The sequence below is a fragment of the Epargyreus clarus genome, unplaced genomic scaffold (assembly GCF_041222505.1).
Source record: "Epargyreus clarus isolate Ecla_fem2 unplaced genomic scaffold, WU_Ecla_fem_2.2 ptg000016l, whole genome shotgun sequence".
NCBI classification, from domain to species: domain Eukaryota; kingdom Metazoa; phylum Arthropoda; class Insecta; order Lepidoptera; family Hesperiidae; genus Epargyreus; species Epargyreus clarus.
In genome coordinates this window covers 4927129-4947500 of record NW_027332224.1, presented here as the reverse complement: position 1 = coordinate 4947500, position 20372 = coordinate 4927129, and the positions used below count along the sequence as shown (strand labels likewise).

The 20372-nt window shown below is 43.4% G+C and overlaps 6 protein-coding genes across 6 annotated transcripts; 3 read left to right on the top strand and 3 right to left on the bottom strand.

Annotated features, from left to right (window-relative positions):
• Window positions 1–3021: 3021 nt before the first annotated feature.
• Window positions 3022–3849, bottom strand: LOC140748542 (chorion class B protein PC10-like). The gene is made up of 2 exons (XM_073081356.1): window positions 3834–3849; window positions 3022–3611 (listed from the first exon to the last, which is right to left on the bottom strand). Exons 1-2 carry the CDS (start codon window positions 3847–3849, stop codon window positions 3070–3072), a joined length of 558 nt encoding a protein of 185 aa, XP_072937457.1. The 3' UTR covers window positions 3022–3069.
• Window positions 3850–4544: 695 nt separating this feature from the next.
• On the top strand, window positions 4545–5077 carry LOC140748541 (chorion class A protein Ld12-like). The gene is made up of 2 exons (XM_073081354.1): window positions 4545–4595; window positions 4703–5077. The coding sequence occupies exons 1-2, from the start codon at window positions 4545–4547 to the stop codon at window positions 5075–5077; spliced, it is 426 nt and encodes a 141-aa protein (XP_072937455.1).
• Window positions 5078–5850: 773 nt separating this feature from the next.
• On the bottom strand, window positions 5851–13900 carry LOC140748540 (chorion class A protein Ld19-like). The gene is made up of 2 exons (XM_073081353.1): window positions 13850–13900; window positions 5851–6198 (listed from the first exon to the last, which is right to left on the bottom strand). Exons 1-2 carry the CDS (start codon window positions 13898–13900, stop codon window positions 5851–5853), a joined length of 399 nt encoding a protein of 132 aa, XP_072937454.1.
• Window positions 13364–15096, top strand: LOC140748539 (chorion class B protein PC401-like). Its single transcript, XM_073081352.1, has 2 exons — window positions 13364–14287; window positions 14608–15096. The coding sequence occupies exons 1-2, from the start codon at window positions 14240–14242 to the stop codon at window positions 15094–15096; spliced, it is 537 nt and encodes a 178-aa protein (XP_072937453.1). The 5' UTR covers window positions 13364–14239.
• Window positions 15097–17918: 2822 nt separating this feature from the next.
• LOC140748537 (chorion class B protein PC10-like) lies at window positions 17919–18580 on the bottom strand. The gene is made up of 2 exons (XM_073081351.1): window positions 18530–18580; window positions 17919–18440 (listed from the first exon to the last, which is right to left on the bottom strand). Exons 1-2 carry the CDS (start codon window positions 18578–18580, stop codon window positions 17919–17921), a joined length of 573 nt encoding a protein of 190 aa, XP_072937452.1.
• An 815-nt stretch (window positions 18581–19395) lies between these two features.
• LOC140748536 (chorion class A protein Ld5-like) lies at window positions 19396–19928 on the top strand. The gene is made up of 2 exons (XM_073081350.1): window positions 19396–19446; window positions 19554–19928. Exons 1-2 carry the CDS (start codon window positions 19396–19398, stop codon window positions 19926–19928), a joined length of 426 nt encoding a protein of 141 aa, XP_072937451.1.
• The last annotated feature ends 444 nt before the right edge of the window (window positions 19929–20372 follow it).

The window sequence follows — 20372 nt, the reverse complement described above, 5'->3', positions numbered from 1 at the left end:
TCCAAGGAAGGCAGCAGGCGCGCAAATTACCCACTCCCGGCACGGGGAGGTAGTGACGAAAAATAACGATACGGGACTCTTACGAGGCCTCGTAATCGGAATGAGTACACTTTAAATATTTTAACGAGGAACAATTGGAGGGCAAGTCTGGTCCTGCCCGTGTGCGGACGTTGGTGCGGCGCGTCTGTTGTCGCAGAGGTTGAGGTTGAGGTTGAGACTAGAGGTTGTCAGAACGTACCTCATTCCGAGGTTTTTGCACGGCCTGGTGCTGGGCAACATCTCGGATGATAGGCTCAGAATGCTCGATGTGCAGATCCGGCACTCCGTGCGACAGTGGCTGAGGCTTCCGAAGGATGTGCCAATCGGCTACTTTCATGCTTCGACCAGAGACGGTGGCTTGGCGATCCCGTCGTTGAGGACATGCGTTCCGGACCTAATTGTACGTAGGTTCGGGAAGCTGGACTCGTCGCGATGGCCAGTGGCTAGAGCTGCGTCCAAATCTGACAAGATACGTCAGAAGCTGAATCCAATAAATGGATAACAATGCCAATGGGGGACCTAAACGGCCGCGATTACATCCAGTGCGTTCAGACCCACATTAACGCACTACCCTCTAGGGTGCGAAACACGAGGGGTCGTAGGACGGGTCGTGAGTCGGAGTTGAACTGCCATGCTGGCTGCATGGTTAGGGAGACGACGGCGCACACCATCCAACAATGCCATAGAACGCACGGCGGCCGTATATTACGCCATGACTGTGTCGCTAAGTATCTCAGCGAAGAATTGGGAAGGGCAGGATGGTCCGTTGAGCAGGAGCCTCGGATCGAAACCGCTGTCGGCGTCCGGAAGCCCGACATAATCGCCTCTCGGGGTGGCGAGGCGGGGGTCATTGTCGACGTGCAGGTGGTCTCGGGTCAGCGGCCGCTTGACGATGCGCACCGGGCCAAACGTTCTAAATACGGGGGGCACGGTGAGCTAGTCGAGAAGGTCGCCGATAGACTAGGACTCACCAAGGACCGCGTCGAGGTGACTTCCTGCACCGTCTCCTGGAGAGGCGTTTGGAGCCTCGGATCCTATCAGGAAATGAAGAGACTCCTAGGGTTGAAGGAGCCCGTGTACGAGCGGATTAGCTCTTTGGTTTTAAAAGGCTTGCACATGAACTGGTCACGCTTTAACCGGATGACGACCATGTGGTCGGATGAGGTTCGGGGCTGAGCGAACGGAGTCCTGTGGACTCGCTGGGCTCAGGTCTGGCCCTTGTGGTTCCGCTTCGAACGCTATACAGCTGCATTCGGTCCCCACACAACTGTGGAGCCACGCCTACACCAACAGGCCAAATGTAGCTAGCGACGATACCTGATGGGGACAGTCGCCTCGTTATCCGTAATGATTATAACTGTTGTTACTAATAGCGAGGAGCGCTGCATAAATAGCCAAATGCCTCGTCATCTAATTAGTGACGCGCATGAATGGTTTAACGAGATTCCCACTGTCTCTATCGACCCCGAGTATCGACAACGCATGGTGGCCCATGATACTGCTGAAATCCAAGAGAGGGGGTTGTCCACCGAACATCTATCGGATGTTGGCGGACTATTTTACCGACCGTCGGATAGGCCTGTTTGTGGGAAACCAGGTGATGTGGAAGGCCTCCACGATGGGATGCCCACAGGGCTCGGTACTGGGTTCCGCGCTCTGGAACGTGCTTGTTGACGACTTGCTGAGTCTGCCAATTCCTTCGGGCTCCAGATTTGTGGCGTACGCCGACGACGTCTCGATCCTGATCGAGGCGGACTCCAGGGCTAGCATCGAGGCGAAGGCCTCCACTGCTCTGGATCTCGTCAGGGACTGGGGGGCCAGGAATCGCCTAGCGTTCTCGCCCACCAAGTCCGCCCACATTACCATCCGGGGCAAGTTTAAACGTCCGCCTACCATCCGCATGGACGGCGCCTCGGTCAGGAGCGTGGACTCGGCCACACTGCTGGGTGTGGTGTTGGAGTCGTCTTTATCATTCGCCAAGCACGCGGTATCGATCGGGGAAGTTGATGTACAGAGGCACATACGTGGCCACCGTGACATACGCGGCGGCCATATGGCACAAGCTTTTCATTGGTGATTCAAAGAGATGAAGGACTAGAAAGGATTTGCGGTGCTCCGCCGACACTCCACGGGACAAAGTGCGGGTCTCGTAGCGCCGTGCTTACAGTGGTAATGTGGGATGATGGCGCGGGGGACGAAAGGGCCCCCGGTCACCCCCGTGCACGACTACCCGGCTCCACTCCGGTCTCTTACTCCGGCAGGATAATCGTGCAACGGGATTTTTCGCCGGTTGGCGGGACAGCCTCCCGGGCCAGAGGTTGAGGGTGTTGCCCGGGTTCGGTTCCCAACTAACCGGCGGACGGCCAGCGGATAACCGTTTCACCGGGTCTCCCTGGCCCCCGCGCCAACGCACCACGCCTCCAAAAGCAACGATGCTTAAAGAGACCCACCTGACCCGAAGGTTACGCCGTCGGAAACACCACAAGAGGATGGGCAGGGGGGTTAAGGGGATGAACTGGCTCTCAGGCGCACTACCGAAACACGACGAGTCGTTATTAGCGGTAGAATTCGACCTGAGGGTGGTAACTAGCCAGGCAGATCCCACGAAGAGACCTTACCACCAAGCGGGACACCTTTGGGAATTACGCCAGGCAGTGTCAGACCCAGCGACCAGTGGGACCGTCGCAGTAGGATGTTAAATGCCCGAGTAAACGCTGCTGCCCATCTACCCGGTAGATACCCTTAGTCGGCTTCTACGACACCCACGGGCAGACATGGGGTGGTCTATTCGCCGCCGGAACCACACGGCACCAATTGCTATCGGATATATTGCTTCTGGACTGTTTAGGTACTCGGAGTGTTACGAATAAAGCGTATTTGTAAGAGGCAAACATTTAGATATATTAATCAATTCCTTGTTTTAATTATGAAAAGTACCTTTTTTATTGTTGTAAAGAAATAAAAAACTTTTATAGTGTTCGAAGGTAGCTTTATTATCAGGGTAAAAAAATCCAAAAGGTCATTTTATTTTCAGTAAAAAGCGCCGCAGCCGCAACCAGCGTAGCCAGGTCCGTAGCCGAGAGGTCCGGCCAGACCATAGCCGTATCCGAAAGGTTCGGCGATACCAGCGTAACCATAAGGTCCAGCAAGACCATACCCATAAGCTCCGGCATCTTCAGCGGTGATAGCGACGGCTCCGTTGCCGCAGCCGTAAGCGATGGCACCGGCACCGGCGGTGGGCAGAGCGCCCTCGAGAGCCACGGTTCCAAGGAAAGGCACAGCGCCACCTACGGCCAGAGCGCCTTCGTACGCGTTCTCAGACACCACGGAGACTCCGGCGGGGATGAGAGGAGAGGCGCTGGAGACGGCGAGGCCGGGACCGTTGGAGGCGGCGAGACCAGCGGGACCGTATCCGTAAGGACCGGCGCAGGCGGCGAAGGGAGCGCCGTAGCCGTAGCCGTCGTAACCGAAACCGTCGTAACCAAATCCACCGTAACCGAATCCGTCATAACCATATGCGCCGTAAGCCCCAATGCACTGAGCGGAGATGCTCTGGAAAATTACAAACCACACTATTACGAATCAAATTAATTACGAGACTAATATTGTGATAGTTATATTCAAACCATAAGTCACAATACCTGGATGAGGAGTGCCTGAGCGCACACGAGGAGGACGGTCTTGATGGACATGTTTGTTGCCGTACTTGCTGTTGTTGAAACAAACTGAAAGTGACGTTTTGTACTTTGATGTTGGCTTTTATACAAACAAAATGTTGTTTATCACCAATTAACCCACGTGTCGTAACATTGCTTAAAATTGTAAAACCCTCTTCTTGTACCAACTGACTACGTGCTCTTTCACGCTTGATATTACTTTGAATTAGTTTATGAAACTGTATGTTATACCCTGTCTTTGCTCTTAAATATTTAAGGTATTTTTCTTTCAAATCATTATTAGTAATATTAATATATTAAGTTTAATAAAGAGCATATTCTTTAGTGCAAATCAAATACATATATTTATCCGAGCTCGAGGGATTTTGGTAAATTTGAAGCTACGAAATAAATATTTTTATTTCATCGAATCGATTGAATAAAAAAAATGCAGGATAAATTGCTTTTTGTGTCCAAATTTAGGAATATCTATTGCAGTTTTTGACGTTGAATAATATATAATACAATATGTTTGAAGGCATTTTACGTGTATAACAAACGTCACAAACAGTAAACAGTTTCAGTGACAATAAAATATTTTAAGCATAATTAAATATAATAAAATATTTTGAAGGCATTTTACGTGTATAACAAACGTCACAATACATAAATTTTATATAATTTATTTCACTGTGATTAGAACATAAACATTTGCGCACGTACAATTGATGTCCCAGTGTTATGAAATTTGATTTTTTCTATTTGACTATGAAGGCTTGTTGTATAAATAACTCGTAGGGACTGAAACACATTATTCAGGAACCAACCGTTGAATAATAACACACAAACATGTCTACCTTCGCTTTCGTGCTCCTCTGCATCCAGGCTTGCCTGCTCCAGGTACAGTATACAGTTATAGATCCTCATATATTTCCAAATACTATGGTACATATTTTTTCTTTAATAAATTCTCAGCACATCTATTATAAACATTTTAAATTTTCCAGAATGTATTCGGGCAATGCTACGGACCCGGCCCCTACGGAGCTTACGACGGCTTCGGTTACGGATACGGCGCGTATGGAGCTATTGCCGAGCCCTTCGCTGCGGCTCCCTTCGCCGCTGCTCCCTTCGCTGCTGGTCCCTTCGCTGCTGGTCCCTTCGCTGCTGGCCCCTGCGGAGCGTACGGAGGCGCTGGTATCGGTGAAGTCGCCGTCGCCGGTGAGCTGCCCGTCGCTGGTACCACCCTCGTCGCTGGACAGGTGCCCATCCTCGGCGCTGTGGAGTTCGGAGGCCCCGTCTGCGCTGGTGGCACCGTCTCCATCGCTGGTTCCTGCGCCTGCGGATGCGCTGGTCCCTATGGAGCGGGTTATTACTACTGAGAAACGAAAATTGGCAATTAATTGAAATCATATCTTACCAAATTAAAATTGTATTGAAAAGTATTATTACTTGGCCTTATTTTTTACCCAGAAACCGCAGGATTATAATAATTTATATCGTCATAATTAGCTTGTCCACTGCTGGAAATATGTCTTTGCCAAGCCACGCGACTGAGTAAAGTGTAAATTGAGTTAACAAAACATATTTCAAACACTAAAAGTAGTTTAGCAAAATTCATACTTTTGATATTTGTTTCCCTAGGCGTTATATTATATTGTCCCTGTAGTTCCGGGACTAGGATAGGGCTACGGTATCCCCTGCCAGTCGTAAGAGGCGACTAAAAGGGGGCTTCTGCGGTTGAGGGCGGTAAGAGTGGGAGATCGAACCGCCCGGTCAGCGGCCCCAGGAATTACGGCGGTATGTGTGGTTGCGTACCGTCGTACGCACCAGAAGTCATATTATATAATGATGTATCCGTATGTTGATTTTCCAAAAAGTTTGAGAGGGGTTTAAAAATCTCTTACGAGAAACCAAATACTAACTTTCATAGTGCTTGTTTCAAAAGTATCATTTTTTCAAACAAACTTTCAACTCTTATGTAATTCCCTCAGGAGTGTCATATCAAAAATATCTTTTATTATTGGGCGATTATATAAAATTATACCGTTGTCTTAATTTCATGTGCCTAACGACTTATTTTAATTAAAATAATTTATTATGAAGAAAATAACACTTTACTCTGAATATTTTATTTAATAGTTATTGTCCCATCTTAAATAATATAGGGGCCACCGCATCCGCAAGCGCAGGAGCCAGCGATGGAGACGGTGCCACCAGCGCAGACGGGGCCTCCGAACTCCACAGCGCCGAGGATGGGCACCTGTCCAGCGACGAGGGTGGTACCGGCGACGGGCAGCTCGCCAGCGACGGCGACCTCACCGATGCCGGCGCCGCCGTACGCACACACGGGGCCGGTAGCCAGGGGACCGGCCAGAGGGCTAGCTATGCCGCCAGCAAGGGGTAGGCCCCAAGCGGCGGTAAGGGGTCCAGCAGCTAGAGCTGGACCCAGGGCAGCGCCCCAAGGACCTACAGCCGGTCCAATGCATTGACTGAACACATTCTATAAGAAAATAAAAATAAATCAGCACTTCTCACTTCTATAAAAAAGGATATTGATTATAATATGATTTCAGCGATCACCGACTTTACGTTAAACAAGTTTTGGTAAAAATTCTTTTGCGAGTGACATTTAACATTCACCTTATGGTTGACCTTATGGTCCATGTTAAATGTTAAAATATTTGTTTCCAATCATTCTCAGATGCAAGTCTCTCCCGTATACTACTATAAATTTCTATCTTTGGTTATTATGTCTCTGTACTGTTTCAACTATATTTTTGATATTGTTTTATCATGGCCAAGAAACTCCTCTATTTAATATCGTCTTTTCAACTAGCTACATAATGCTTCTAAAACACTGCGATGTTCCCAGCCACCAGAAAAGAAAGATGATCAAAATAGTTTGCAGTGTTATGTTTGGTTTTCCAATATTTCAGAACATAACTAGTATTTAAAATAAATATAATTTAAAAAACTAAAAACACGCTTTTATGATAAAATCAACTAAAAAGTAGAAAATAATTTTCAATCTAGGAATCAATTAAGGAACAGTAAATTGTATAATTGTAAATAATTGGCCAAGTGCGAGTCGAACTCGCACACGGAGGGTTCCGTACCAGGTATTTATTTTTATTTTTAGTATTTTTTATCATAGTAGGAAGTAGCTTCATTAGTAGGTATATGCATTTTTAAAATATAAAGTGGTGAGTATTAACTAAATTTCGCCTATTTTAGATCCATTTTCCTGCTTTCTCCAAATATACAACAATTACATCATCAACCCATAATTAGTCCATAGATGGGCACAGGTCTCCTCTCAGAGTGAGAAGGATTAGGCTGTAGTCTATACCGCGCTGGCCAAGTGTGTATTGGTAGACTTCATAATTTACATACCTTTGATATTTTTTTATATATTTCTCAGGTGTGCAGGCTTTCCTTCGCCGTTAAAGCAAGTGCAAGCAAGCAATTAATTTCTAATATGCACATAAATTAAGAAAACCAGATGTGCATACCTGGGATTTGAACCTCGGACTTCTCGGTCGAGAGGCCGAGCTTCTAACTACTAGGCTATCACTACTTTTGTTATCAATTACATAGTTAACTATTAACTATAATAAAATAATCTATATATATAAAAGAGATTTCCACGTATATAGTCACTCATCACGATATCTCTGGAACCATTAGAGCTAAAGACTTGAAATTTGGTAGGAATATTCTTTTCACCGAGTAGAGGTCAGCTAAGAACGGATTTTACGAAATTCCACCGTTAAGGGGGTTAAATGGGGGTTGGAAGTTAATATGAAAGTCCGTCAGTTTTAAAGCAAACTAGATGAAAATTGGTATTTAGCTTTCTGATTTAAAGTAATAAAAATCTAATCTAAGGGGTAATTTTGCCATTTTGGAAGCCAGCACTATGAAAGTTAGCCATTGCTTTGCTGGTTAGATATAAAATAACTTTAGTTCTACCGTTTTTGGAAAATCAACCCCTATGTGGGTTAAATAAGGGTTGTAAGTTTGTATAGAATTCCCCCAGTTTTGATGTAAACGCTATCAAAATCGGTATTTAGGTTTTCGATTAAAAATAATTAAATACCTATTTCACCATTTTTAGAAAATCAACCCTTAAGTTGGTAAAATAAGGGTTAACAGCTTATTTTAAAATTTGCCAATTTGAAAGCCAGCACTATGTAAGTTAGCCATTGGCTCACTGGTTAGCTACAGTGGAACTATAATTCTACCGTTTAGAAAATGAACCCTTATTTGGGTTAAATAAGGGTTGTAAGTTTGTATGAGAGTCCCCCAGTTTTGATGTAAACTGTATAAAAATCGGTATCTGGGTTTCGATAGAAAATAATTAATCATCTATTTCATTGTTTTTGGAAAATCATCCCTTAAGGTCGTTAATTGGGGGTTGGAATTTTATTCCAAACTCCGTTAATTCGGAAGCAAGGACTATAAAAACTTGCATTTGGCTTTCCTGTTAGAAATAATAGAACTTTTTAACACCATTTATGGAAAATCTACCCTCAAGAGGGTAAAATAGGGGTTGTAAGTTTGTATGAAATTCCTCCAGTTTTAATGTAAACTGTATAAAAATCGGTATTTGGGTTTTCGAAAGAAAATAATTAAACACCTATACCATTATTTTTGGAAAATCATCCCTTAAGGTCGTTAAATGGGGGTTGGAATTTTATTTCAAACTCCGTTAATTCGGGAGCGACCACTATGAAAAATTATCATTACAATCAATGAAGCATCTGAGTCACGGTTTTTTTTAGATTTTTAGATCAACCCTTAAGACTGCTATAGAAGGGTGTATGCATTATGCCTTTCTGTTTACACATCTGTTTCAGCATTTTCAGCAACTCAACAATCAACCACCATTAGGGTACTATTTTTTTTTTATACTATCAAAGTAGAAGACGAGCATGCAGTCCACCTGATGGTAAGTGGCTACTGCCGCCCATGGACATCTGTAATCAACCCCAGATAGGATTAGATATTCCTACCTGAGGTCAGCCACAGATGCGCCGCTACCCCTGAGGACTAAGTTGGAACGCCTCGGAAAAGTCTGTCTCCCTTACCACACCCTTAAAAACGGAACACAGCAGCGCCTAACACTGCTGTTATTAGGTAGAAATAGGTGTGGCGGTGGTGCCGCCGGAGTCGAACCACAAAGGGTTCTACCACCTTTAGAAACCTATAAGTAAAGGAAGATTCTTTAAAAACCGTTGTTGAAGTTACTTCCTTTGGCGTGTCTGGAAAAAGAACATAGTGCAGAGAGGTTTAGTGTAGGGTGAAATTCCACGGGCCATCGTAACATATATTTTTAACATGGGAATGTATTACGCGTGTTGAAGTGCACATCGACGGTTTTTTAGGGTTCCGTACATAAAGGATAAAAACGGAACTCTATTACTAAGACTTCACTGTCTGTCCGTCTGTCCGTGTGTCACAGGGCTCTATCTCTGGAACCGTAATAGATAGACATTTGAAATTCTTACAGTGGATGCATAACGGTGGCCGCTATAACAACAAATACTAAAAATAAAAAAGTTGAAAACAAAAAGGGGTCCCCATACAACAAACTGCTATTCGATATTTTTCCAACTAACTTTTAAACCGGTAGAAGTAGACAGTTGAAACTTTCACAAAATGTGTAAATAAAAATTTTAGTTGTACGGAATGCTCAAGGTGCGGGTTGGACTTGCACTTGGTAAATTATTAGTAACGCGCAGACTCGCGGGCCACAAGGAAAAGTCGCGGGCCATACACCACCCGTGGGTGTCGGCTTGCCGACCGCAGGTGTTGAATTAGCTTTCTGAAATTTGATGATAAAGTATTTATTGATACATATGTACATAGGAATGTTTTTGAAATTCTACTAAGGAGGTAAAAGAAGTGTTATATGTATATATACGGGAATCTTTTAAGTTCGAAGTTAGAAACGTAAAATTTCAGATAACGTCTATTCAGACAAATACACGACAACGTGGACGGGTGCAAATTTCATATATGATAATGCGTAATTTTGGTATACTGATTAGGTCCATCGCAACTACTTTGGACACACTGCGTGCCAACATTTTGTCCTGCCGTGGGGTATGGTTGTGGTTATGCGTGGATTAGTGATGGTTATGTGATAGACACATAGACCTTGGATTAAAATTTTTGGGCTAGAACAGGGCTACAGTATCCCCTGCCTGTCGTACGAGACTAAAGGGGGACTTCGGGAGTTGCGGGCAGCAAGAATGGGAGCTCTAACCGCCCAGCCAGCTACCCTGGAAAGAACCACTGTATGTAAGGCCGCATATAACATGGACGGTTCCTATGGAATAGAGTAAATAATAATTATTTTAGAACTTTGAAACTAGGCTGGAATAGAGTTCGGGAATAATGCCCTTAGAAAAAATGCACGGTGTAAAATAAAAATAAAAAAAAAGTAAAAATATTTAATTAACAGCTGGAATAGATCAAATTTTGAAACGATTTTTTGTTTCGTCCTGTTAAACAACCAAGAATAAATACTTCGAAATTTATACTTTTTTTTTTAAATAAAAATGTAAATTTTTATTTTGACATTAAAATAATATGACTAATTAATTTTTTACAATATTTTTATTTGATGGCATTGACACTCACGTCGATTCATGGTGTAGGCCTACTGGGGATCCCGCCATGTAAAATAATGGGAACGCATCGTACGACACAGTACCTCCATGGTGATGTGGAAAGCTGTATTATTTATTATTTTAATTCATATAAATCGATAAGACCCTAAGTAGTTAACGGTGTGTTGATTTCGTAAAATCCGTTCATGATAAATAATTAGGCAGCTAGATAACACAATTTAATATTTCTTTTACTTGGCATGTATTTTATGCCACGCGAAGCGGGCGGGTAACGGCTAGTAACTTATAACAGTCATTGCAATGTTATTATTAAACACAGAACAATCCCAAATTTATGAAATATGAAATTTAAATTAAAGTTTGTAATAATAATATTTAATTTAAACTTGCAATTTTAATCGTATCAAACAAAACAAATTAAATTAAATAATATAGGTAATTCAGTGGAAAATAGTTATGTGCATAACGCCATCTATAATATGCACGCACGAGTCGAATACGATTAGAGAGTACTTTAGTAACTCAATGAGAATTAGTTTTAGTTCTAGCTTTCATCATAAGATGGCGTTTTTACCCGACTGCCAAGGAAGGGTTATGTTTTTCGCGCGTATCTTGTATGTTTGTCTTTCTTTATTTGATCCGATCTAACAAACGGCTGGATGAATTTCAACAGTTAAGGTGTCATTATATTTGTCTCAATGACCCGAGTGTCCTTAGATAGGTGTTAGTAAAAATAAAACAAAATGGCGGATTTTTGGCGCGAAATAGTAACACATTTAAAAAAAAAAGTTAACCGAACCTATCGAGTAGGGTATCAAATGAAAGGAAATTAAACGGAGATTATAAAAACATATTTGTATATATATAAAACAGTAAGGTGATTGACTGACTGACTAAATAAATTTTGCACACAGGTTCTCTATATAGCTTGAATAAGTACTAAGAAAGGCCTTTTGGAAATTCTACCCTTAAGAGGGTAAAATAGGGGAAAACAGTTTTTTTGAAATCCTTTAATTTTGAAGCAACTACTATAAAATTTTGTATTTCGCTTTCTGGACAGGAACAAGGACGCACTTATTTATCCCCCTCTGAAAAATCAACCCCATAGAGGGTAAAATAAGGGTTAAAAATTAATTTGAACAATCGTCAATTTTGAAGCAAACTCTATGAAATTTTGTATTAGGCTTGTTGGATAAAAATAATGAAATGCTACCTCTAACGAGGTAAAATAATGACCGAAACTTTGATTTACTGAAGTTATATATTTTATAGACCGTAAATAGTGATTTTTTTCGCGAAATAGTAACACGTTTTAAAAAAGTTAACCAAACCTATCGAGTAGGGTGTCAAAATAAAGGAAATTAAGAGGAGATTACACATACATTATATAATATATCTTATATATAAAATTCTCGTGTTAGTTACCGTACTCCTCCGAAAGGGCTTCACCGATTTTCACCAATTTTTATACACATATTCAGTAGGTCTGAGAATCGGCCACTATCAATTTTTTTTACACCTAAGTGATAAGGGTTGTTCATCCTTAACATTTTTTTATTTATATGGCAACACCACGTTTGCCGGGTCAGCTAGTACATATATACTCGTATATACACATCGAGATGGCTGTCTGACTAAATGAGTGAGTTGCTGTGCCAGAGATCAACGCAAAGGGAAACCGCTGAACTTAAGCGTGCTGGAATTTTACACATAGGTTCTTTATTAGCGTAAATGAACACTACGAGGATAAAATATAAAATAGGATAATATTGTTTGAACATCTTTTGTTTTTGAAGCAGACACCTACAATGAAACTTTGTATTTGGCTTTCTGGATAAAAATAATGAAATGCCTATTTCACTGCTTTTGGAAATTTTACTTAAGCCTTTTTGGTGCAGTCGGGTTTTTGATTTTTTAAATTAATTACTTGTTATTAAATGTATTCTTACTGGTAAATATCGACAGATCATTTTATTTACTTAGCAAAATAAATAAATCCGATTTATAATCGTCAATATTATATATCAATAACTTTCTAACTGACTTTATTAACTAATAATAAAAAACATATTTAACTAATGTATTTCGGAATTGGTGGTTCTTTATCGCTCATCGTAATCTTCTGTGGGCTTCAGTGGTCATTATTACAACACAGGAATTGCTTCGATTAGAATTAACTTAGGTAGGCAGGTATAAGTAGCTCGAGGAACGCGTGATAATTTTAGTGTCCGCACCGGCCGACCGCCAACAGTAAAGTCTAGTCTCGTCTCGCTCGCAAGCCCGGTCGGTTCCCACACCGGCGCATTCCAACACTAACTTTATCGAGTGCCACTAGATGGCGCTAGCGCTCCGGAAGCGCCTCAGTACCGCGATTTCCGACATGTATGTTATTGTTGATCGTCGTGTTTGAACTCGAATGTTATCTTATTTTCATAGGGCGTTTGTTAAAATGTGTGTAGTTCATAAAGTTTTAGTTTGTTGTTAATTTTTATAATGAATCAGACAATATGTGTGCAGTGTGTGCGTTGATAACCTGATACAGTTAACCCAAAGTGAACAAGATGGCGTTACAGGTAACGTAGGGGTGTTTTATTTTTAGTATTTGTTGTTATAGGCGCCCACGATTTATATACATTGTAAAAATTTCAAGTGTCTCTCTATTTATTTGTCGGTTTAAGCGGTAGAGCCCTGTGACAGACGGACAGACGGACAGACAGCGGAGTCTTAGTAATAGGGTTCCGTTTTTACCCTTTGGGTACGGAATCCTAAAAAAGCGTGGAGTGCTCCACTTATCAATTTTCAAAAAGCACCCCACACTTTTTCCACAATTATACAATTTACTGTTCCTTTATTGATTCCTAGATTGAAAATTATTTTCTACTTTTTAGTTGATTTTATCATAAAAGCGTGTTTTTTAGTTTTTTAAACTATATTTATTTTATTAATTTTTAGTATTTGTTGTTATAGCGACCATCATTATGCATAGTCGGTAAAAAAAAATCAAGTTTCTATCTATTACGGTTTAAGAGATAAAGCCCTGTGACTCACGAACAGACAGCGGAGGGTTTCGTTTTATCCTTTGAGTACGGAATCCTAAAAAATCATTCTACAAGATGGCATTATAGATATGTTTCAGTACATTTGAGTTATAGGGAAATAAAATTATTATTTTCCAAAGCTTAAAATCGATCTAGTAACTTTGCCTGAACGCTCCATAAGGCGCTTTCTCTTGCCTCGAAAATCGTTAGTCCTGAGGATATTGATAAGGACAATGGTACAAAAATGTTAAAATCGTGTATTCGTGGTTTTTGATAATACTTCAAAATTTTTAATTAAACTGGACGTTCAAAGTGGATAGAAATCGGGCTCAAAGATTCCGTTACTGTTAGTAAATACATACACACAAACATACAACCCAAGCTAATAAAAGCGTGTTAAAAACACAAAAAAGAAACATGTAAGAAAGGAAGTATTCTAACAGTAGTAACCAAAGGTGGAATTTTTTGGAGATCTTACCTGGAGCAGGCAAGCTTGAGCGCAGAGGAGCACGAAAGAAAAAGTAGACATATTTGTGTGTTTGCGTCAAACGAAGATGATCCCCAATGAGTTGTTATATACTTTAGCAGGCTTTTATATTAAAGGCATTGGAAATTTAAACAAAGTTTTGCATCAGCCTGAAACAAACTCATAGCGTACAGTTATGAAATTGAGTCTGATGAAAAATGCTACAAAAATTTCTAATGATTTACTTGTTTTTCAAATACACATCTAAAGTCCATTACACATCTACACATATTTTCGTTTTCGACTTCGTAATAGTCGGTGATAAGAAGAACACTATATAATTCTGTACAATCATCATTGAAAGTATTGTTGTCTTTGACTTCGAGCATTTAACTACACAAAATGTCTCTGAAGACCCTTCTCGTTTGTGTTCAGGCGCTCCTGATCCAGGTATGTGGAAATATTAATAATTGCTTGATTTGACGATAATTTGACTGTATTGTCTAAATTACTAAATTTCCTCAAGGATAATATTTGTTTCACTATCCACACATTTTTGCCTCTGTGATCAAAATAGATATGGCTATAACAATTCCTGAATACTTTACGAAAATATGTCTTATTTAGTGAAGACCCACAAATTTATTCGAGTGCTGTTACAGTCCTAGATTGCCAACGCGATAGCCAAAGATCACGGTACTTATTAAATCTAGACTATCATTATATGCCTATTATATCTTTACTATAATCTAGGATTTTAATGTTTTCAGAGCATCTCTGGTCAGTGTGTTGGCGCTGCGCCTTTGCTAGCTGCCCCTTGTGCTGCTGCTCCATTGCTGGGCGCGCCTTGCGCTGGAGCCTGGGGCGTAGGACCTGCTGGTCTCGCTGCCTCTAACGGTCCCGGCCTCGCCGTCTCCAGCGCCTCTCCTCTCATCCCCGCCGGAGTCTCTGTGGTATCTGAGAACGCATATGAAGGTACCCTGGCTGCCGGCGGGGCTGTGCCTTTCCTCGGAACCGTGGCTCTCGAGGGCGCTCTGCCCACCGCCGGTGCCGGTGCCATCGCTTACGGCTGCGGCAACGGAGCCGTCGCTATCACCGCTGAAGATATTGGAACTGTTGGCTTGGCTGGCGTAGCCGGCCCTCTTGGTATTGCTGGACCTATTGGTATCGCTGGACCGCTAGGTCTCGCTGGACCTTTGGGACTTGCCGGACCTCTTGGTATTGTCGGACCTGGATGCGGCTGTGGTTTGATTCTTTAACTGTCTTGCTGTATAAATTGCTTCGAATAAACGTGATATTGCAAATGTACTCTCTTGTCATTATTTTAATCGAGATCTTTACTCTTGTAAAGTTTCTGAACAAAAACGTGTAAATTTAAATTAAACTTTGAAACGAAAAGTGGTTATATTAATTAAAACTGAAGAAAATTAAGTTAGGATTAAGGTGAACAACAGTAACATATGGGAAACAGTATTTTATCATGGTATCACTAAGACCAGTATGCATATTAAATAATTATTTTCACTAGAGAAACAAATTATTAAGGTATTTAAATAAACATGGGTGCTGAAAACGGATATTTAGTCCACTGGCTTGATACAGTGATATAGACGGCTCAAAAATCTTTCATGAAGACCATTTGCTAATTACATTTTTTTTTTATAGTTTTACCTAACGATTTGGCAGACGTGTTACCTGATGGAAAGTAGTCAACGCCGCCTATGGACATTTGCAACACCAAAGGAGTCGCCAATGCATCGCCGGCTTTGTATGAGAGCTCTTTTTGCGCCTTTTTTGAAGAGCCTCATGTCATAGCGCTCCGAGAATACATCAGGAGGAAGTTCATTCCACATCTTACACGTCCGCGGCAAGAACGTCCGTGCAAACCGAACCGTGGAGGACCGCCACGAGTCCAGTTGGTGTGGATGGAACTTCATCCTTCGGCGAGTGGTGCGATGGAGGAATGGTGACGTAGGCACCAGGTCAAATAGTTCGTCGGAACACCAACCATTGTAAAGCCGGTAGAACACACAGAGGGAACCTATGTCCCTCCGCAAACTCGAAGGTTCTAACCGATTCGCCAATTCTGCCGATGCGCCTAGACATCGCCTTAGCCATATGCTTCTTTGCTGAACGGGAGGCAGAGTTGAAAGCCGTTCGAAGCCCGGGGGTCTTCGGATCCTTGCACGCGTGCGCTGACGCCCAGGCTTGGTAGATCTCTTGCTTATGACGTGATGTCTTAGCGCAAGACCCATCAAACCAGGGCTGACTCCGCCCACCGTCGGATATGCCAGAGTTTGGAATAAAGCATTCCATGCCCTGCCGAATCACGTCGGCCACAGAGTCAGCGCACGTGCTAGGATCACTCGAGACGAAACACAGCTGCCTCCACGGGTATGATGCCAGGAATTCCCGTAACCCGTCCCAATCTGCTGACCTGTAGTGCCAAACTTGTCGCTTCCCAGGGGGTCGAGCCTCCATGGGACGCGACAATGGCACAGAAGAACTTACCAAGCAATGGTCAGAAGATCCAAGAGGAGCCTTGACCATTACTTGGTAGTCTTCAGGACATTGGTCAGAAGATCCAGCAAAGAGGCTGTATGGGTTTCTACATCAGGTACCCTTGTAGAGCCGGGTATGACCTGGGAGAGCCCATATGCTAAAGAGAAGTCATACGCAGTTCATCCGGCAAAGTCAGTGGTTCGGGAGCCCAGCCACTCAATATGGTGGGCATTAAAGTCACCCAGAATCACCAACTCCGCCGACAGGACTTGACAGGACAGGACAAGGACACTGCTGCAGCATCCTGTCAGTTGCCAACTGGACGTGCTCGAATAATCGAGTTGGCGGCAGCAGATATCACCCCGAACATACACACATACCCCGGCTCGACGCCTAAAAGCATGTTGTAAACTGTAACCGGGGTAATCTAAATACGATGTATCGCCCGAGGGCGATATCTGTGTCTCCGTCAAAAAGAGGAAAGCCGGCTTTGCTGTCTCAAGGTGGTGGTGGACAGCATCCAGATTGGAATGGAGCCCCCTGATGTTGCACATATCCACAGTAAGTGTGGAGGAGGTCGCCGCTGTGAATAGCTTTTCCTTTTTTTCTGCCTTTTCATTGGTGATTCAAAGAGATGAAGGACTAGAAAGGATTTGCGGTGCTCCGCCGACACTCCACGGGACAAAGTGCGGGTCTCGTAGCGCCGTGCTTGCAGTGGTAATGTGGGATGCTGGCGCGGGGGACGAAAGCGCCCCCGGTCACCCCCGTGCACGACTACCCGGCTCTACTTCGGTCTCTTACTCCGGCAGGGTAATCGTGCAACGGGATTTTTCGCCGGTTGGCGGGACAGCCTCCCGGGCCAGAGGTTGACGGTGTTGCCCGGGTTCGGGTCCCCAACTAACCGGCGGGCGGCCAGCGGACAACCGTTACACCGGGTCTCCCTGGCCCCCGCGCCAACGCACCACGCCTCCAAAGGCAACGATGCTTAAAGAGACCCACCGGACCCGAAGGTTACGCCGTCGGAAACACCACAAGAGGATGGGCAGAGGGGTTAAGGGGATGAACTGGCTCCCAGGCGCACTACCGAAACAAGACGAGTCGTTATTAGCGGTAGAATCCGACCTGAGGGTGGTAACTAGCCAGGCAGATCCCACGAAGAGACCTTACCACCAAGCGGGACACCTTCGGGAATTACGCCAGGCAGTGTCAGACCCAGCGACCAGTGGGACCGTCACAGTAGGATGTTAAATGCCCGAGTAAACGCTGCTGCCCATCTACCCGGTAGATACCCTTAGTCGGCTTCTACGACACCCACGGGCAGACATGGGGTGGTCTATTCGCCGCCGGAACCACACGGCACCAATTGCTATCGGATATATTGCTTCTGGACTGTTTAGGTACTCGGAGTGTTACGAATAAAGCGTATTTGTAAGAGGCAAACATTTAGATATATTAATCAATTCCTTGTTTTAATTATGAAAAGTACCTTTTTTATTGTTGTAAAGAAATAAAAAACTTTTATAGTGTTCGAAGGTAGGTTTATTATCAGGGTAAAAAAATCCAAAAGGTCATTTTATTTTCAGTAAAAAGCGCCGCAGCCGCAACCAGCGTAGCCAGGTCCGTAGCCGAGAGGTCCGGCCAGACCATAGCCGTATCCGAAAGGTTCGGCGATACCAGCGTAACCATAAGGTCCAGCAAGACCATACCCATAAGCTCCGGCATCTTCAGCGGTGATAGCGACGGCTCCGTTGCCGCAGCCGTAAGCGATGGCACCGGCACCGGCGGTGGGCAGAGCGCCCTCGAGAGCCACGGTTCCAAGGAAAGGCACAGCGCCACCTACGGCCAGAGCGCCTTCGTACGCGTTCTCAGACACCACGGAGACTCCGGCGGGGATGAGAGGAGAGGCGCTGGAGACGGCGAGGCCGGGACCGTTGGAGGCGGCGAGACCAGCGGGACCGTATCCGTAAGGACCGGCGCAGGCGGCGAAGGGAGCGCCATAGCCGTAGCCGTCGTAAGCGAAACCGTCGTAACCAAATCCACCGTAACCGAATCCGTCATAACCATATGCGCCGTAAGCCCCAATGCACTGAGCGGAGATGCTCTGGAAAATTACAAACCACACTATTACGAATCAAATTAATTACGAGACTAATATTGTGATAGTTATATTCAAACCATAAGTCACAATACCTGGATGAGGAGTGCCTGAGCGCACACGAGGAGGACGGTCTTGATGGACATGTTTGTTGCCGTACTTGCTGTTGAAACAAACTGAAAGTGACGTTTTGTACTTTGATGTTGGCTTTTATACAAACAAAATGTTGTTTATCACCAATTAACCCACGTGTCGTAACATTGCTTAAAATTGTAAAACCCTCTTCTTGTACCAACTGACTACGTGCTCTTTCACGCTTGATATTACTTTGAATTAGTTTATGAAACTGTATGTTATACCCTGTCTTTGCTCTTAAATATTTAAGGTATTTTTCTTTCAAATCATTATTAGTAATATTAATATATTCAGTTTAATGAAGAGCATATTCTTTAGTGCAAATCAAATACATATATTTATCCGAGCACGAGGGATTTTGGTAAATTTGAAGCTACGAAATAAATATTTTTATTTCATCGAATCGATTGAATAAAAAAAATGCAGGATAAATTGCTTTTTGTGTCCAAATTTAGGAATATCTATTGCAGTTTTTGACGTTGAATAATATATAATACAATATGTTTGAAGGCATTTTACGTGTATAACAAACGTCACAAACAGTAAACAGTTCACAGTCAGCGACAATAAAATATTTTAAGCATAATTAAATATAATAAAATATTTTGAAGGCATTTAACGTGTATAACAAACGTCACGATACATAAATTTTATATAATTTATTTCACTGTGATTAGAATATAAACATTTGCGCACGTACAATTGATGTCCCAGTGTTATGAAATTTGATTTTTTCTATTTGACTATGAAGGCTTGTTGTATAAATAACTCGTAGGGACTGAAACACATTATTCAGGAACCAACCGTTGAATAATAACACACAAACATGTCAACCTTCGCTTTCGTGCTCCTCTGCATCCAGGCTTGCCTGCTCCAGGTACAGTATACAGTTATAGATCCTCATATATTTTCAAATACTATGGTACATATTTTTTCTTTAATAAATTCTCAGCACATCTATTATAAACATTTTAAATTTTCCAGAATGTATTCGGGCAATGCTACGGACCCGGTCCCTACGGAGCTTACGACGGCTTCGGTTACGGATACGGCGCGTATGGAGCTATTGCCGAGCCCTTCGCTGCTGCTCCCTTCGCCGCTGCTCCCTTCGCTGCTGGTCCCTTCGCTGCTGGTCCCTTGGCTGCTGGCCCCTGCGGAGCGTACGGAGGCGCTGGTATCGGTGAAGTCGCCGTCGCCGGTGAGCTGCCCGTCGCTGGTACCACCCTCGTCGCTGGACAGGTGCCCATCCTCGGCGCTGTGGAGTTTGGAGGCCCCGTCTGCGCTGGTGGCACCGTCTCCATCGCTGGTTCCTGCGCCTGCGGATGCGCTGGTCCCTATGGAGCGGGTTATTACTACTGAGAAACGAAAATTGGCAATTAATTGAAACCATATCTTACCAAATTAAAATTGTATTGAAAAGTATTATTACTTGGCCTTATTTTTTACCCAGAAACCGCAGGATTATAATATTTTATATCGTCATAATTAGCTTGTCCACTGCTGGAAATATGTCTTTGCCAAGCCACGCGACTGAGTAAAGTGTAAATTGAGTTAACAAAACGTATTTCAAACACTAAAAGTAGTTTAGCAAAATTCATACTTTTGATGTTTGTTTCCCTAGGCGTTATATTATATTGTCCGTGTAGTTCCGGGACCAGGATAGGGCTACGCTATCCCCTGCCAGTCGTAAGAGGCGACTAAAAGGGGGCTTCTGCGGTTGCGGGCGGTAAGAGTGGGAGATCGAACCGCCCGGTCAGCGGCCCCAGGAATTACGGCGGTATGTGTGGTTGCGTACCGTCATAC

Coding starts and splice junctions, on each gene's coding strand:
- LOC140748541 (XM_073081354.1), top strand. CDS start 4,545: ATGTCTACCTTCGCTTTCGTGCTCCTCTGCATCCAGGCTTGCCTGCTC. Junction 4,596..4,702: donor TCCAGGCTTGCCTGCTCCAG/GTACAGTATACA, acceptor TAAATTTTCCAG/AATGTATTCGGGCAATGCTA.
- LOC140748540 (XM_073081353.1), bottom strand. CDS start 13,900: ATGTCTACTTTTTCTTTCGTGCTCCTCTGCGCTCAAGCTTGCCTGCTC. Junction 6,199..13,849: donor CTCAAGCTTGCCTGCTCCAG/GTAAGATCTCCA, acceptor ATTTTCTTATAG/AATGTGTTCAGTCAATGCAT.
- LOC140748539 (XM_073081352.1), top strand. CDS start 14,240: ATGTCTCTGAAGACCCTTCTCGTTTGTGTTCAGGCGCTCCTGATCCAG. Junction 14,288..14,607: donor TTCAGGCGCTCCTGATCCAG/GTATGTGGAAAT, acceptor TAATGTTTTCAG/AGCATCTCTGGTCAGTGTGT.
- LOC140748537 (XM_073081351.1), bottom strand. CDS start 18,580: ATGTCCATCAAGACCGTCCTCCTCGTGTGCGCTCAGGCACTCCTCATC. Junction 18,441..18,529: donor CTCAGGCACTCCTCATCCAG/GTATTGTGACTT, acceptor GTAATTTTCCAG/AGCATCTCCGCTCAGTGCAT.
- LOC140748536 (XM_073081350.1), top strand. CDS start 19,396: ATGTCAACCTTCGCTTTCGTGCTCCTCTGCATCCAGGCTTGCCTGCTC. Junction 19,447..19,553: donor TCCAGGCTTGCCTGCTCCAG/GTACAGTATACA, acceptor TAAATTTTCCAG/AATGTATTCGGGCAATGCTA.